This window comes from Bacillus rossius, chromosome 14 (genome assembly GCF_032445375.1).
Source record: "Bacillus rossius redtenbacheri isolate Brsri chromosome 14, Brsri_v3, whole genome shotgun sequence".
Taxonomy (NCBI): Eukaryota; Metazoa; Arthropoda; class Insecta; order Phasmatodea; family Bacillidae; genus Bacillus; species Bacillus rossius.
In genome coordinates, this window is record NC_086341.1 from 1,394,384 (window position 1) to 1,413,103 (window position 18,720).

An 18,720-nucleotide genomic window follows, 5' to 3' on the forward strand; every position below is an offset into this window, starting at 1 on the left:
TGAAAAAAATGATGACAGTAATTTTTTACGATGCGTGCGCACTATGCAACGAAATTGCAATGAAAAAAAAGGCTACATACAAATAATAATTGTGCGTGTGCTTGAATAACTGGTCTGTATAATTAAAAAAAATATATTGTGAATAGTAGTGATATAAAATTTGTTTAAAAACTTTTTTTTTTCAAATGAGGCGATGTTCTCGAATGTTTAATTTATAGATTACTACAATATTATTAAATAAAAAAATATAGTTAATAAATTAGAACATAACATTCAGAGTATTACTTTTACAATAAATTAAAAATTATCTAGATAATTTTTACTAAATTAAATAATTATTTTTATGGTAATACCAATTATATTAATATTGAATACTGAGTATTTATTTAATTCTGTTTGATTGATTTATACTTTACCAACCGTACTTGAAATATCACTCTAGTCCTTATATTATTTCATTAGTAAAACTAAGGTTAGTTATTCATCAGGCCAAGGTGAGTACAGGCACACAAGCGGCGGGGAGGGGCTCCGGAAGTGGCGGGTGAAAGGCGACACGAGGAGAGGAGAGGAGAGAAGGGGGTGTCGGCTGCTGCACTGCCACGCGCAGTGCTGTACCGCGCACTTTCACCGGCCAGACACACTCCCGGCCGCGTGGGCGCAAGGGGGGGGGTGTACCGCTACCTCGTCCCCTGCTGCCGACTTGCTTCGACGTGAACACGTCTTTAAAGTTGCTTCCACAGTGGGGAGGCAATCAAAAAAAAAAAAAACAACTGATGATAGCAAAATCGGGGGATACAGTCTAGTGTTGCTGCCACATATCTATCATCTCCATCCGAAATGTAATCACACCACTGCATATCTAAAGAATTCGTCACGCCAAGTGAGGACTGTGACGCATCGCTTGCGTTTCGAGATTTCCATTTAGTATAATTTTTGACTCGGAGAAGCTACGACATTCGTTTGAGTTTCAATCGTCAGCTCTCGTCAAAATCTATCGATTGCACGTATAAAAAAATAATGTAAAATAGTTACAGTGAATATATATGGTGTTGAAATAAAAAAAAATATTATTTTATATTCTGTATAGAAAGTATTACCTGTTACGTACGCGTATTCACTTACAACACACGGCCGTGTCCATGACACAGCCACACCCAATTTTTTTTCTTCGAAACCAAAAACGAAATATTTTTTTTTCAAAGCCAGGGTTTTTGAAACTCATCGAAAACAGCTTTCGTTTCAAGCGCCTGTACCGCCAAGGTCGCAACTGTTTTGCCACAGTGTTGTCGTCGTTGTGCTGTGCATAGTAGTGTTCGTATGTTTGCTGGGCTGTCCAGGTTTTGTTGTCTACCTTCACTTACTGTTATTGAGGTCGTTGTTATCATCCTGTGTTCATCTGTGCTGTTATTATTTTTTTTCCATGACTAAATTACGTCCACAGAATTCTTGCGCTGTCCGATATTTAGGTCTGAATGTGTTTGCCTGTGTTGTACGTGATACCTGTTTAGGTACATCGGTGGTTTTTTTCTGGTTGACATAGCTGATTACGGCTTGTTCTCTGCGTGTTCATGTTTTTATTTTTATTTCGTAATTTGCGTTATCGAATAATTCGTTGCATGACAAACAGTGAAGAAAAAAATGCAACTGGCGTATGTCCAAGAATTCGAGTTAAATTCACGAACCACGTGTGTTGTATAATTTTTTGGTACTTTCGTAATATGTATTTGGAGGAAAGCAGGCGTCTAGACCTTTGAAACCCTCTGCGCTTCTGAGCTCCCGGCTATGCTGTTTGCCACGCACCACGCGCCACGCGCTACGCGCTACGCTCCACACTCCACGCTCCACGCGCCACGCGCTGCTCGCTAGGGCGTGGCCGCGGTCGGACCCGCGCCGACCGCTTTCTACACCGTGCGCTCACTCTCCCCGCGGCGCGCGTTCCGTTACCTGGTGCGTGCGCACCGTGCGCGCCGGTGCCTGGACCTGCCCGAGACACGTCATCGCATTTACCAACACCGTTCATTGCAAACAATAATAATTATAATTTCCTCCTTTTTTTTACACTTTGACTACAATTCACCAAATTAAAGAGGACAGTTTAGCACACACGGAAGCTATCTCGCGCGGAATTTTGACTAATGTAATCATTAAAAAATTTTTTTTTAACAAATGGCAAATAAATAGATAAAAAAATTACTTAAGAAATCTTGCATAAGTGTTTATACTTTTAAAGTTAAAAAGGAGCAGTTAATTTAAATACAAGATTAAGCAGAACATTTTTTTTCAGAAATAATATAGATATAAACAAAGTCAAAAATTTCAGGAAGAATAACTACAATTTTTGGAAGCAAAAATTCTAAAGCTCCCTTTGAAATTTAATTTATAAAATAAAGGAATAGGGTCTAGTGCCGGACAAGGTGGCCTGGTGCCGGACTAGAGGGCCTGGTGCCGGACTAGAGGGCCGGGTGCCGGACCAGGGAAGGGAACCCCGGAGTCTCACCTCGCCCCGCCTCAATCCACCCCGCCTAGCCTCGCCCCGCCCTGCATCTTCCTGCCTCACCTCCCCTCGCCTAGCCACGCCTCGCCTCCTCAATCGCCTAGCTTCCCCTTCCCTCACCTAGCTTCGCCCTGCCTCACCCTGCCTCGCCCTGCCTTGTCCCGCCCCGCCTCGCCTCCCCTCGCCTAGCCTCGCCTCGCCTCGCCCTGTCTCACCTCGCCTTGCCCTTCCTGGACCTGCCTAGTCCCACCTCGCCTCCCCAATAGCCTAGCCTCCCCTTCCCTCACCTAGCCTCGCCCTGTCTTGTCCCGCCCCGCCTCGCTTCCCCTCGCCTCGCCCTGTCTCACCTCGCCTTGCCCTTCCTGGACCTGCCTAGTCCCGCCTCGCCTCCCCAATAGCCTAGCCTCCCCTTCCCTCACCTAGCCTCGCCCTGTCTTGTCCCGCCCCGCCTCGCTTCCCCTCGCCTCGCCCTGTCTCACCTCGCCTTGCCCTTCCTGGACCTGCCTAGTCCCACCTCGCCTCGCCTCCTCTCCCCTCGCCTAGCCTCGCCTAGCCGCGCCTAGCCTTGCCCTGCCTTGTCCCGTCCCGCCTCGCCTCCCCTCGCCTAGCCTCGCCTCGCCTCTCCCTGTCTCACCTAGCCTCGCCTAGCCTCGCCTAGCCTCACCCTGCCTCTCCTCGCCTCCCCTCCAGACATGACAAAAAAGTTAAATGGGAAGCAGAGGAGACGATCTAATAGCCCTCGACAAGTTCCCCAGAGCTAGCGGCATTCGAAGAGTCGAAGTCCTAACGATGATGGACGTAGCCGTGAAGAGGAGGACTCAAAGTGCCGCGTGACACGGCTCCGGACAGAGGTCACAACAGGGGTCCCCGAGGTCACACTGTTGCTGACCCGGTGCTCGTGGTGGTGTGGGATCAGAACCCGCGACCCTCGTCCCACGAGAGCACTGCGCCTAGTGACACGGGCCACGGACATGAAACAACCAGTCCGTGTGTGTGTACTTACGTACGTGCGTTGGAAGTTATACCTACTTAGCGTGATAAAATACTATTTAACTTTAATTTTACATACCAATAACTAATATAAATGAAATAATAAAGGACTGGAGTGATATTACAAATACGGTTATTTAAGTACAAATTAGTACACATAAAAAAAATTAATTACTCAGGATTAATGTATATAAAATAAATTATTTAATATAGTAAAATAATCGAGATGAATTAATATTAATAATGAGAATCAATATATGTCCTAAAATTTTATTCTAATTTATCAAATATAATTATTTATTGAAAAATAATGTAATAAATTAAATTGAAAATAAATAATACATACGGGAACAAACTCACTTATATAAATAAACTTCAAAAAGTTTATAAACACCATTTCTATCACAATATTCGCAATAGAAGAATGTCTTAATAATACGGACCAGTATTCAATATCAATCACTAAATTATATGGTTTAAAAGCACATATATAATTTTTATTTCTATGTAGACTTTTTTCATCCGGTTCTGCGCGCGCATCGTAAAAGTTCATTCTCATCATCCTTTCATAACGCTCCTAAAGAAGTACACTCAAGGTCCCCGCCTGCCCGGGCACACACGCGGTGCGCAGAGCTTCAGGAAGAACAACTCGAGATATCCAAATAAGGTCTGCTTACGAAAAGAATTTAAGAATTCTCTGAGGGCCGTAAAAAAATTTTGATTTCGGGTTGTGTTTTTAACTGTATTTTTAGAACAGTTAAAATGGCTAAAAACGCGTGATTTCAGAGTTATTTTTAGGCGTAAAACAACCGGTAAAGATTGTTGAAAGCGCTTGATTACCTTGCAGGACACCTTTACCTTTCACTTCTATGCCAAATAATGTTACGGTCACCGCTCACTGTACTGGGAGAAGACTGCGCGCCAGTCCAGAGGAGACACCGCGCTAGAAGCACCAGCGAGCGTCGCTGACACACAATTTTAACCCCGACCAGACGAGCCCCTTAAAATAACGTAGTTTATACTATGTGCGAAGCACAGATGCTTTGCGGGCATGTCTGTTTTCCCCTGACAGACGTGACACGGGGCAGTATTGGCTCTCGTAGCTCGGCAACAGACACTGTCCAAGTCATCAAGCAAGTTTTGACCTGATTTAAAAAAATAAGTGGGCGTATCTTTCAGCGCTCGCCCGTGACGTGCTGCATCTAACCTCGGTGAGGAGCTGTCAAGGTTTGTAACTTGTGCGAACTTAACAATTTGTTGTGTATGTGTTCGCTCATCATAGCAAACAATACAACCGAATGTTCCACCCTGTGAGGGTCATGGTACAAGCAGGTGTAAGAGGAAAATGTTTCTCTTTTAGCAGTGATGGTTCGATTATTGTTAAGATAAAAGAAGATTTTTCGACGACCAACGGGTACCAAGTCTCTGGGAACATTTTAATACCACACTTATATAATTATTGAATTTATATTATATGTTATAAATTCTGTGGTGGGTGTGCAAAGTGTGATAAGTCACAAAACTATGATTGTGAGAAAACTGTATTTTAATGTTTAATTAAAGCTAATTTTTAAAACAAACATTTCAATATCTGCATTGTGAGAGAAGTAAGTTCGTAAACATTATAATTCACATGTAAGTGTATATTCTGTTTACATTACTACTACTTTTTGATTCTGGCAATAGTGATGAGTCATTTCACGATGTTTGTTGACTTATCACACTTTACACACCCACCACTGAATTATTATTGCACAGAGTATTTTTAACGTGTTAGAAAAGCCACAGGGAAAAGCGTCCCGCTGTTCAAGACTACAGTTAGCGGGACGAAGGGTAAACAGCTGTGTCTCTTCTTTCTATTTCTCCCTTTCTCGCTTTCTCTTCAAGCGCCATGGAAGTGTTTGCACTCGCTTGACACGCTGCGGAAAGAGCGCCAACTTCCTGTTACACATTTCCGTCGCATTCTTGAAGTTACTCCCACCAAATGTTCCGTATACCGAGAGCTAACATGTTACACATGAAAAAAAAGGACAACGTGCACATTTTCTTCGCGGCAGTTCGTCTCGTGCATATGCCAGCAGCCAACCAATCGTGAAGTGTGTTCGTGTTCAAGCTGTTCTTTTAGTGGCGTTGAGAAACAAAGTGGCGAAATTTGTTTCTAACAACCTAATGTTCCGGTTGAACCAGGTCAGTACAACACAGTCATTGTTGAGCACAAGTTCATTCCTTCAGAAAGGTTATTGCAGTCCAAATAAAGCAATAAAAATAGATAGACTTCGTTTGAATTCAACCACACACAGTAATATTTATTTGTAAATGGAATAGAAAATATTCATGTAAAATTACAGATATTTTTGTAATTTTGTAATAGATTATCTATATTTCCCATAGTTTATAAAAATAATACTTGAAGGGAACATCAATTAAAATATAAAATTATGCACCCAATTTGCGTAAGAAATACTCAGTATTATTTTGAAAAACTTATTTTACATGTGCAAAAATAAACACAGCCATGCGTTATACAAAGTTACATTATCTTTCTTGTAGTATTACAAGCTATGTTGAGGCAACTGGTTTTCAAAGGAATCTTTTCTAAAAGTACTGAACTTTTTTTTCCGTGTAGGTTTTTTTTATAAATATCTTGCATTTGAAACATATATTAAATCTAAACCTATACCGGTGTTAAGTAAGAGTTGCTAGGTCTCGAATAGGAAAATTTATCGTGAGAAAATTTGAGACCTAACAATAAATGAAAGAGCTGTCATTAAAACAGTTACAGGAAATATCCCTTAATTAAACGCAATGACTAGGAAATAAATAACTACCTAGGCAAGTGAAACCGAACTTTATTCGTTTGATTACTAGACGACTATGTCACTCATCTGACCGGTATGTACAACTCACATGACTGGTATGTGTCACTCATATTACTGGTAGGTGTCACTCATATGACTGGTATGATTCATTCTTATTAATGGTATGTACCACTCATATGCCTGGTATTTTACTCTCATGACTGGAATGTGTCACTCATATGACTAGTACGAATCGTTCCTATGACTGGTATGTCACTCATTTGTCTGGCATGTCACTCATATGTCTGGCATGTCAATCATATGTCTGGTATGCCACTCATATGACTGGTAGGTGTCACTCATATGACTTTATGTGTCACTATTATGACTGGTATGTGACACTCATATCATATGACCGGTATATCGTCGCCTGAGAATTGGAGTGTACTATGTCCATTGAAGTCGGAACTGAGATATAAGCATTTGGCAGTTAAAACAACTATGAATATCATGACATAGAACAAAATAATATTGGTCTTAAATTAAGAACAAACATTTTTATGTGCGCAGACGTGTGTGGATATAGTACAAATGAATACTGATATCAATTTGGTGTCCATAGCATAAAAAACCTAAAAAGTGGACATAGAACACTCCAATACTCAGGCGGCGATATGTCGTCACTCATATGACCGGTTTGTGTCACGACCACCTGCAGGCTCCTTCTAGTACTCTCGGGTGGTTCTCAGATGAAGTGCGCTATGTACACGCTATGTACACGCTATGTACACGCTATGTACACGCCATGTACATGCCATGCACACGCTACGCCCACCGCCGCAGGTTTCTCCGAGGATGACGCTAAAGGTGAGAGGTCGCCGCGGCAAGGTATGCGCGCCGCCGCTCCAAGGTTCTTCGAGAGGGAAAGTTGTCCCCTTCCCCCCCGGGTGGGAACTTATCTGCCGGTGGCATCGGCGGGCCAACACCCCCTCCCCTCTCCTAGACTCCCGCCGGCGCGCGCGAGGCACGACCGCCCCGCTCGGCGGCCGCGGCCTGACTGGCGCCCATTGGTTGCGACATCTGCCAGGCCCCGCCCCCGCAGCCGCGCATGCGCGCTGGCGCAACCTCGCCCGCCATCTTGGCCTCTCGCATCCTCCCTCGTCGCCGGCTGTCACCGCCCGTTTACCACGGCGGCTGTCTTTCGCCACCGGACACCCAGCATTACTGCGATCTCTTGCGGGACATCTTAAACTTTAGCGAATATCTGTATGGCAAAAAAATTTAGACCAAACATAACATGCAAACGAGCTTTACACGAATAGCTGTTAAATCAAAAAAAAAAAATCACGAAAATGAACTCACAAACATGGCGTATGCATCCCCTGATTACAGACACAATGAATTTTTTTTTTTGGAACAGAACTTCATGAGTTTGAATCCGTCATTAACTAATTGTGGAAACACATAAAATGAACTCAAGTTATCTTACATTCAGAAATAAAAATTTATAATTTAGAAATTGCATGACTTTTTAAGAAATTTCAGATAACAAGTTGAAGAGGGAGTAACGAGGTAGTGCTGAGGGAGCAACCAGGGAGTGGCCAGGCAGTGACCAGGCCGTGACTAGGCCGTAACTAGACGGTGACTATAGACCTTGACTAGGTTGTGACTAGGTGGTGACCAGGCGGTGACCAGGTGGTGACCAGGCGGCTCTTGTTCGCAGACAACGACAACGACCCCAACAGGGCGCCGCCCTGCGACCCCGCCGTGTGCGTGCTGCCCGACTGCTTCTGCTCCGAGGATGGCACCACCATCCCGGGCGACCTGCCGGCCAAGGAGGTGCCGCAGATGATCACCATCACCTTCGACGACGCCATCAACAACAACAACATCGAGCTGTACAAGGAGATGTTCAACGGCAAGCGCAAGAACCCCAACGGCTGCGACATCAAGGCCACCTTCTTCGTGTCGCACAAGTACAGCAACTACTCGGCCGTGCAGGAGACCCACCGCAAGGGACACGAGATCGCCGTGCACTCCATCACGTGAGTCTCCGATCACACCTCGCCCTCACCCCCGAGCCTCGTCTCCACCATCCAGCCGTCAGACACCCATCACCCAGGCCTCGTCCCCACCATCCAGCCATCAGAGTCCATCACCCGAGCCTTGTCTCCATCATCCAGCCATCAGAGTCCTTCACCCGAGCCTTGTCTCCATCATCCAGCTGTCAGAGTCCATCACCCGAGCCTCGTCTCCATCATCCATCCATCAGAGTCCATTATCAGACACCCATCACCCGATTACCGATTATTCAAATCGCGTATCCTTGTTTCCATCATCCAAACTGTCAGAGTCCATTTTCTGACACCCATCCGATAACCGTTTATCCATCCCCTGGTCGTAGGATTATCCTTGTCTCCATCATCCAGCCATCAGAGTCCAATATCAGACACCCATCACTCGATAACACATTATTCAAGCCCAGTTCATAAGATTATCTTTGTCTCCATCATTAAACTATCAGAGTACATTATCTGCAACCCATCACCCCATGGCCGATTATTCAAGTCGCGTATCCTTGTTTCCATCATCCAAACTATCAGAGTCCATTTTCTGACACCCATCCGATAACCGATTATCCATGTCCTGGTCGTAGGATTGATTATCCTTGTCTCCATCATCCAGCTATCAGAGTCCATTATCTGACACTCATCACCCGATTACCGATTATCCCAGTATTATAGTTGCTAGTCGTAGTAAATAAATTGCCGATTTTCAGTGTTATCTGAGACTGTGGAACACATTAAAAACAGTAAATAGAAGTAAACTGAAGGTTTTTATAAAGACATTGCAGTGTAATATAGGTATATCGTGAAATATTTCCCAGACAACCAAATGGTTAAAACCTTGGTTAGTGCTTTAATTTGATCTGCCAGCGGGGTCGAACTGTCTATTTAACGTGCCCGTATTATCCGTTCGTTGCCCACTGACTTTGTGAGAACTTTTTACCGCAAGTGATTAACCTTAAGTGGTTTTGTCATTAATAATGGCTAAAAAAAATTCCCATGGTAACACAAGAATACAGGAGTTTGAAGGCTAGCCTGTCCTCAGTCATATGTGCGCATCTGAACGTTCTATGTCCAGGTCCGCGGCACATTTGTTTGAAGCGTCTGCATCGGTGAAAAGGGGATTAGTGTTAGAATCCCGGTAAAGGCATGAATATATAAATTAGGCATGGAGGTTATGCGCATACGCGGGACGCGACGGCGTCCCGTTGCCAGCCGAGTCGCGCCTCGACGTCCCGTTAGCCCGTCCAAGGTCCGCTGTTACGTCACGGTGTTTGCCGGCGCGCCAAGGCCGGCGGGTGCCGCTGGAATCCGGGCCCCCCCGTCGCGAGAAGAGGGAACACAGTGGTTCGGGACCACATCCTGGCATCTGCGTCTGGAGCTCAACACAGACTTGGAGGTCCCGTGGCCTCAAGGCTCTGAGCGGAACCAAGCGGCCTTTAGTTCATCTGCTTTACCCCCCGGCTCTTGGGTCAAAGAGTTTAAGCACAGTTTCCTTCAACCTTTGAATATATATATATATATACTGTATAGAAGTCGCCAGCACAGGTTAAAATTTCTAATACGGTTTTGAGGTAGTTGGTTAATTCACCGCCGCAATCGCCACCATCTCTAGGGCATCGACTTGTGGTGGTCCCTAGCGGACAAGTGTCCAACTCTTCAAACACCCCCTTCCCCCTCCCGTTGAACGAACTTGAGCTGCAGTGAATGATAGGTGGGGGGTGCGGGGAATGATAGCGGGCGACAGTGCTGCGCTCTAACGCGTAAATAAAAACTAAGACGATACAGGGCGTTACGGCAGCGGCCCTGCAGCGGTGAAGTTCCCAAGCTGCTCATCATACGCTTCTGAAAAACGTAGAGTAAATCCTATCCACTCGCGACTTCTATACAGTATATATATATATTCAAAGCTTCAACTACATGCAAGTAAAAAATATGTTTGCTCAAATACTTTTTTTCTGCTGCATGTAAATAATGAATAATTGACCCAAGTGAATGTAGTTAAGTAGACGCAGTGTTGGCCGCGGCGAGTGACCTTGAGGCACGCTCCTGTCCGCAGGCACAACGACGACGAGCAGTTCTGGAGCAACGCCACGGTGGACGACTGGGCCAAGGAGATGGCAGGCACGCGCATCATCGTCGAGAAGTTCGCCAACATCACCGACAACTCCGTGGTGGGCGTGCGCGCGCCCTACCTGCGCGTGGGCGGCAACAACCAGTTCACCATGATGGAGGAGCAGGCGTTCCTGTACGACTCGACCATCACGGCGCCGCTGTCCAACCCGCCGCTGTGGCCCTACACCATGTACTTCCGCATGCCGCACCGCTGCCACGGCAACCTGCAGCACTGCCCCACGCGCAGCCACGCCGTCTGGGAGATGGTGATGAACGAGCTGGACCGGCGCGAGGACCCGCAGTTCGACGAGTACCTGCCCGGCTGCGCCATGGTCGACTCGTGCTCCAACATCCTGAGCGGCGACCAGTTCTACAACTTCCTCAACCACAACTTCGACCGCCACTACGAGAAGAACCGCGCGCCGCTGGGGCTGTACTTCCACGCCGCCTGGCTCAAGAACAACCCCGAGTACCTGGACGCCTTCCTGTACTGGATCGACGAGGTGCTGTCCAGCCACAACGACGTGTACTTCGTGACGATGACGCAGGTGATCCAGTGGATCCAGAACCCGCGCACCGTGTCCGAGGTGAAGAACTTCGAGCCCTGGAGGGAGAAGTGCGCGGTGGAGGGGCGCCCCGCCTGCTGGGTGCCGCACTCGTGCAAGCTGACCAGCAAGGAGCTGCCCGGCGAGACCGTGAACCTGCAGACGTGCGTGAGGTGCCCCAACAACTACCCCTGGGTCAACGACCCCACGGGCGACGGCTTCTTCTGAGCCTCCTCCCCCTGCTCCCCCTGGGACAGTCATCACCGTCTCTCTGTGTGCGAGCCCAAGTCGCGGAACTTTCTTGTGAGCGAGCTGTGAATCCGGGGAGGCGTGGCCCGTGTCACCCCCGTGTCACCCCCGTGTCACCCCGTGTCACCCCCGTGTCACCCCCGTGTGACACCAGCAGTCCCGCTGCGTCGGGGGCAGCCCTGACCCCGCTCCTGCCGACGACGCGAGTGTTTTTATATTATGTATTGTATCGTGACGCGGCCGCCCTGCGCGGCTGAAGAGCGCGGCACAACAGCCCTCGTCTCTCCCACTCCTGCGGCCCGCCGCAGTCTGTAAAATACCTGTTTTGACAAGTTTTAAATAAAGCGTGCTTGTAAATTAAACCCTTGTCTCATTTTCTCATTTGGCCGTTCCAGCTCCCTTACAATTTGTTATAACCTTTAACATCTCGAATGAGAGAAACACTAGGGCCTTCCATACATTCACATGACTACTTTTGTATGTGAGGAAATATATATATTTTTATCGCACAAGTTGAAGGTATATTTTTAATTGTAGTGATGCTAGATTTCTTCATGATGGAAACACGCACGTTTGTATATTTTTTCAGGTAACTATAATATAAATAATTGAAATTAAATCTTTCCTATACACAAACACGCCATGTAATTAATTTTGTTCTGTTCAGGTACACAAGACACTGTTGGTGAAATCCTCGCCAGATCCAATCCATCTTAGGCGTTATTTTACAGACTTTGTTCACAAACCCTCTTGACCTTGAACCTTATATAACACTCCAACTGACTTAAACGACCTGTTTGCTAATTAACTGAGACGCCAAGGACACGAATGGGATAAAAACGTGTCTAATTGAAAAAAAAAAGCCATTGTAATGCTAAAACTAAAAAAAAAAATGTTTGAATCCGAGAATATTTGTTCGAGAACACATTCAGTTCGTGAGCTCGGTCGTAGGGACCACATCATGTGTGCAGCACATGCATGCATGCATGCATGCATGCCTCAGCGGACATGTGCCGCCATGCCACGGGCATGTCGTGCTTCAGGCGCGGCCCGCGAGACTTGCAGTGTGCACTTTCATGGGCATCCACTCTCTCTTCCCAAGGCACGACGTCTGGCAACAACGCCGTCCTTGTCTCGGCGCGCGCTGTTGCCAGGTTGCACGCCACGGAGCGCCGCAGGTTTACACACAAATTTATAAAGTAAAGAAAATTTATTAAAACTGTTTCTGAGATTTTTTTTGTAAAGGAATATTTGAATTGAGAATTTTTGGAAATACACTTTCATCAAGAGAATTATCTGATGAATGCAATTCCAAGGAGATGTAACTGAAATACATTATCTTGGTATAAACCTTTTATGTAAACAATTTTTTACATCATTATTTATTTTAGGAACATTTTATCTTTTGTGCAGAGCACGTAATTTTATTAAATGCCTTATTATTAATAATGAAATTATAATGTTCTGCCACCTTACACTTTCAGCATAGGTTTTATCCCTTTGTTTGGATTTAATATGCAGGTTAGGCCCCATCTGGGCAAGTATTTACCTTGTGGAAGGTAACAAGAGTTGATGCTTGCAGTGGGAGTAGGGACTCTGATGGGGACCGGCCTCAATGTTTATCAATTAACTTTTTTTTATTTCAGAATGACCATAATCGTGATAATACTGTCATTTTTTTTATTTTGAATTTGATCCTAGTTAACAAAAAAAAATAGCAAAAATTAAGAAACTTATTAAAATGTATTATTATGAAAAATTTGAAAAGCCACAAGTGTGGCAGACCGCCACTCGACCCGTCCTGGAGACCAACAGGCCGCGTGCCTGTCACTGGCTGTCACTGGCTGTCACTGGCTGTCACTCCTGCTCGCCGGGAGCCACTGGGCCTCGCGGCTCGAGGACGAGCGCGGGCCAATCAGGAGTCGAGGCCTGCAATGGCGAGGACTTCCAGCAAGTAGGTCGGCCGCGTCAGGACGTCAACTGGGGAAAAATATTATGATTCCAGATGAAAAATCTCAACTCAACACTATTGCGATACTTTCTCTGGCTATTGCAGTAGGGATAGAGTTCTCTCAAAAAAATTTTTTTTTGATCATTCATATCGAACACATCATCGTCGATATCACACACTAGCCTGAGCACCCGGGCTTCGCTACGGCAGTCTGCAGGCAGAACACTCGCACTGCTCATTGTACAAGACCCTCTTCGTGGGTACGCCACTGTCGTCGCAAAAAAAAAAAAGCTGTTGCCATGGTTACGCAGTTGGTTTCACCAATGAAATGAAATTCCATCAAATCTTGTTAATCTTTTTTATGGCACATTACAGCATCCAGTGCAAGGGCCACTCGAAAATGGCCTCCCCCTTTTTATTTTTTTTAAACACTTTGGAGCCTAGCTAAATATGACCATTCTGATCCAGCCGGACTCACAAATTTACAGTAAATTCAAAATTTTATTTCTTCAAAACGGTAACAACAAACAAATTTTATATTGCATATAATTAATTTGTAAACTTTTATTTATATGAACAAATGTATATTACAATTATTTTTAACTCCATAAAATATAGATATTTTGAAAAAAAAAATCATGTTTGAAAATAAAAAAATCTATACATAAATTTTTATGTATTTCTTATGTAATTATATATTATCAAAACCTTACCAGCATACATTAAATATTACAAAATAAAGTATTCAATTGAGGAATACGTTTATATTATAGAAACAATTTGTGCATTTGACCTTGGTAAAGGGGGAGGGGGGACCTGGAATGGGATCTCACCTTATATTTTTCGCGCTTGGTTGTGAAAACAGGTGGTTTTATTGTTATATATCTCCGGCTCCCGTCGTCGTAAGGAAATGACATGTACACTAAATTTTAAGTCAAATCAAGCTTTCAAACACACAAAAAAAGTTTCATCGAAATCGGTCCAGTAGTTTTTGCGTGATGCTTGAACGAACAAACAAACAACCTAAAGTTTTATAATAGTATTGATTGGTAATTCTCACGTTCAAAGTGCAACGTAGTTGGCAAGCGAAGCATATGGAGGATATGGTAAATGCTTTTTTTTAGTTGTGAAAAAAAGGGGGAGGGGGAATTTAAATGTTTACGAGTAGATTTAAAAATAATTATATAACTATATTATAACTCTAGAAACTCCATGGCTATTTTTTCCCCACAAGAACACTTTAAAACATTAATTTTTTTCAAAACTGGCTTTTGACTTAGAATATTGCTTACTATACTAAAACACCTAAAAGAAAATTTGAATCAAGCATTTGAGAAACAACATAAGTCACAAACAACAGATTTTACAGAAAGTGAATAAAATGTAATAGTCAATGGCATGTGGCAAAAAATGTATATGTGATACTATGGATACATTACAACGTTAATTTACTTCTCTTTAATGTAAAAAAGAAATACATTGTATTTACAACTCCCCCAAAAACTATATTTAAAAATGCTGGACTTATGTTGTTTCTCAATTTCCTACATAAACTCAAAATATATTGTTCTGAAATGTGCTATTTTTGCTTTAAGGTAGTCATAATATTCCACAAAACATAATATTTATTTGCGTACACAAAGTAATACTATAAATTTGCTTAGAACATAAAAAAATACCTATAATTATATAAATATAAATGCATTCAGTCCCTAATGAACTAATCTTGCTGATATGAGAAAGTCTATACGATGTAGGTTTTTAGATCTACCTTTGTATATGCGGCCTACACCAACTTTAACATTGAGAGATCACTTTTTAATACAAATAAGTATGCACACGTCCCTCTTCAAAATGAACTATTTGCTGATGATGTGCGGTAAAGTCTACATTGATGTGATTAATCATCAGGCTGGTTTTGCGTTACTTCAGTTACACATGTTGGCCACAAGAATAATTCATTATAGAATGACTGGCAATCTTCTGTGTGTGGCAAGTAGTTTTGCAACTTGCGGAGGTCATCTATTTTGTTCTGGTTGATAGGGATGCAACCTGCAGGATACACCATGTTTTTTGGAAGAACAAGGTCCGCAAGTGTGCAATTGAGAACCCTAAAATGGTGCTTGACAAGGGAATCAATAAATGGTCGTGCCACAACAAGTCCAGCATTGTCACTTGCATAACTGAAGTGCATGAACTGACTTGGTTTGAAGCTTGTTTTCTGGTCTCTAGGCACAGATTTTCCATAGGACTCTTGTGACAGCACATTCCTCTTAAAATACTTGGGCCACCATTGCTTGAAGTCGAGAATGCTGATGGAATCTGCTATTACAACCGTGAAGGATCTCTTGCAGGATGAAGTTACAATTATCTCAACATACTCCTTGATGGTGTACACTCTGTCGTACTTCTTGATTTTTCTCTTGAGTACTGAGAAATCCCTATCGCAGGGCAGGAAAGAGTGTCCTCTTATTGGGAAGTAATGTTCGATATGTCTAAAACGTTTAAGAGAAGTCAAAGCAGACAACATTCTGATGAATGTATGGTTCTTATTTTGTGCGCTGCACCTATCAGAAAATATGTACAACTCTTTGACTCCCTTCAATGACGTATTCAAGAACTCCAAAACAAATGAACATGCCTCATTAGGCCCCTTTGTTGCAATTCCCTCATGGTACACAAAGAAAGTTGCATTGCCATCTTTGAGATTATGTATGCAGAAAACACTGATGGTTAACTGTCTAAGGTAAAACACCTCCTGGACTGGAATGCAAGGCAACTGTAAATTCTGCATGAAATCTATGCAAATGGCTCCCAAATCACCCGCTTTATCAGCTTTGATTATCTCGCTGATTTCCTTTATTTTCGCTGAAAATTTCTTAGCCCGACGCAAATGCACACATTTTTCTGCTTCAGCTACTTTCTTTGCTTTTTGGTTTAAAAAGGGGCTTTTAAGTTTTATATCCAACTCCTCACAAGTCGCACATGTATCTACCTGGGGTAGTCCAAACGACAGAGAAAAATGCTCTCTGAAAACTTTCAGATAGAAGCGATAGTTTGCAGCTGACATTTCAGGGTACTTCTCTTGGAAGAGCGAGTACATGATCTTGACGTCTAGCTTCTCGCTTAAGTAGTGGTATTCTTTGCTACTGTAGTGTGATATTTTAACTGGAAAAGAGGATATATGCTGCTTAATAGCATATAATTTTTCATCACAGCTTCTGTTCTGTTCTGTGTATAGAATGTTTCGTTACGACATAACATAAATTAGAGTTTACCAAATTTCATAAGATGATTATAGTTTTTATATATTTATTATTTTTAATGTGGCAGCTCTGTTCTAAAATATATAAAAATGCAATATTTAATGGGGACTGTTCCTGAAATAATAATAATAACAGCAGCAGCAGCAGATCAACACTGGATTTATAAAATGCACAATGTTATGACTTGTAGTTCCAAAAATGAAGTTACAAAATGCACATTTCTTTCATAGTAAAGTTATATCCTATGGCTTATCGTTATAAATCGAGTTACAAAATACACATTAATTGCTGGTTATAGTGATAAATGTAACAATTGAATATGGCGAGGCATGTCCGGCCTTAACACAATAAAATCTATGGCTATACAGGAATCAAGCAAATTGGTGCTTTGTGGTGTTTGAGCGGGGTATTTGAGAAACAACATAAGTCCTGGACTTGTGTTGTTTCTCAAATACATAGCAATTAGAGAAGGCTATATCTATGCAATGATTGTGTGGACCTACGTGGTCATTTGCCAGCATGTACAACTACCCTCCAACAAACTGTTATTGTTGATAACTCATTTTCGCCAAAATGTGGACTTATGTTGTTTCTCAAATTCCCGATTCAATTAGTTAAATAAAATGCCGTATATAAATAGTAAGTTAATATAATGTTGATATTATTTTAAAATGAAGGTAACTGTCAAATATTCCGAAATGGACATATCACTTTAGTAAGCAAACTGCCAATTAGAAAAACTCACTAAAGACAGCGTTTACGACGGCCCATCATATTTGTGTGACTGTGAAAACGCATCATCAGGACGTAGCACGGTTGCCGTTCAGAGTTGCAGCAGAGAGTTGCGTACATCCCTGAACGGTATCAAATTACGAACCAGGAAATTTTTTCAGTCACATTTAATATACGATACACACAATGAAGTGCATATACACAATTATATACAGTATAAACCATATAAATATATTAGCGTATATACATTGTTAGGTATGAGTTAAAATTGCATAACCAGGAATGTACACAACACAGTTTTTATGTGACCATGTTTCTTTCCGGACAACCGGAACCAGAGGTCGACAGTCCCGGGCGTTAAGGGCGACGCGTGGCTTCGCGTCAGGCATCACATCGCCCCTACGAGCGGGTTCTATGTTGTACGGCTTCCAGGATGCCCAGACTTCATTTCGGTGCTGGAAAAAATCTCGGCCATACTTAACATTTCCCTCAACAAAAAAATAATTATAAAGGCGGAACATGAAGCCATGGCTTGAATCCATACTTCATAAGTTTGTCGAAAGTCTACAAGTAAACGTACGCCACTCATGAATCTTCAACAAACACTAAATGAAATGTGTTTTTCTAAGACTCTTCACACCGCTTGTCTCCCAACTCGGGTAAACGACAGCATAAAAGCGCGGGTGTGTTTTTTTCGTTTTTCACCGGAGAACAACACCTGGAAGATTCTGGGTCATTATTATTTAAAAAAAGAAAAATAATCACGCCGACATTAGCGGACAGATGGTTGCGAATTCCTGCTCGTGGGTAGGTAATGGGTCGCGCGAAACTCGTGTGTTTCCACGAAGCTCATTTCCCGAGGAGTCCCGCTCCCCCTTCGTTTACCGAGAGGGCCCGGCCTTGGAGACTCAACTGCGGCGTGAAGCCATCAGCTGACCTCATAACCCCCTCTACCCTCACCCTTCAGACTCCAAGAGTCCCGCTGCTGAGACGCCTGTCGCTTGCCTCACATAACCATTACTGCCAGCTACACATAGAACCGGCTTGTTAACATTTAAAAACTTAAATCGTTTTACCATCTTTAATCATAAAATTTAATTTTATAAAAATTCCAAGACCATAAATAAGTTTATATTGACAGTATTATTAAAAACGTAGACTTACTGACAAAAAATAATAATTCAATCCTAAACATCAAGTATTATCCCATAAAATTATGTGATACACCCAAAAGAGCAAAAATGTTTAGTATTCAATGGTAAGAAAAAAAAGTTTTTTTTTGACAAAAACAATTGAAATCAAGTTGGCGTCCAAATGTTACTTTACAATATGCAGTGTTTCAGTTACATTAACAAAAATGTCATTATGTTACAAAGTTGTGTCTAAAACGTTAGCGCTCTATGGTGTGCATCTGGCAACAGAGCGCACCGCAACAAGGACAGCGCTAATGGAAGAAAGCGTGCGTTGGAAAGAGAGAGTAGCTACCCATTTAAATGCTCACTGCTAACTCAGGA

General features: G+C 43.1%; 1 protein-coding gene across 1 annotated transcript in view; it reads left to right on the forward strand.

Annotated features, from left to right (window-relative positions):
* LOC134538955 (chitin deacetylase 1) overlaps positions 1-11,619 on the forward strand; it is a 35,970-nt gene extending 24,351 nt beyond the window's left edge. Inside the window, exons 5-6 of the mRNA XM_063380579.1 lie at positions 8,006-8,327; positions 10,408-11,619. Coding sequence (XP_063236649.1) covers positions 8,006-8,327; positions 10,408-11,236 — 1,151 coding nt within the window. The 3' untranslated portion in view covers positions 11,237-11,619. The remainder of the gene's footprint in view (positions 1-8,005; positions 8,328-10,407) is intronic.
* The last annotated feature ends 7,101 nt before the right edge of the window (positions 11,620-18,720 follow it).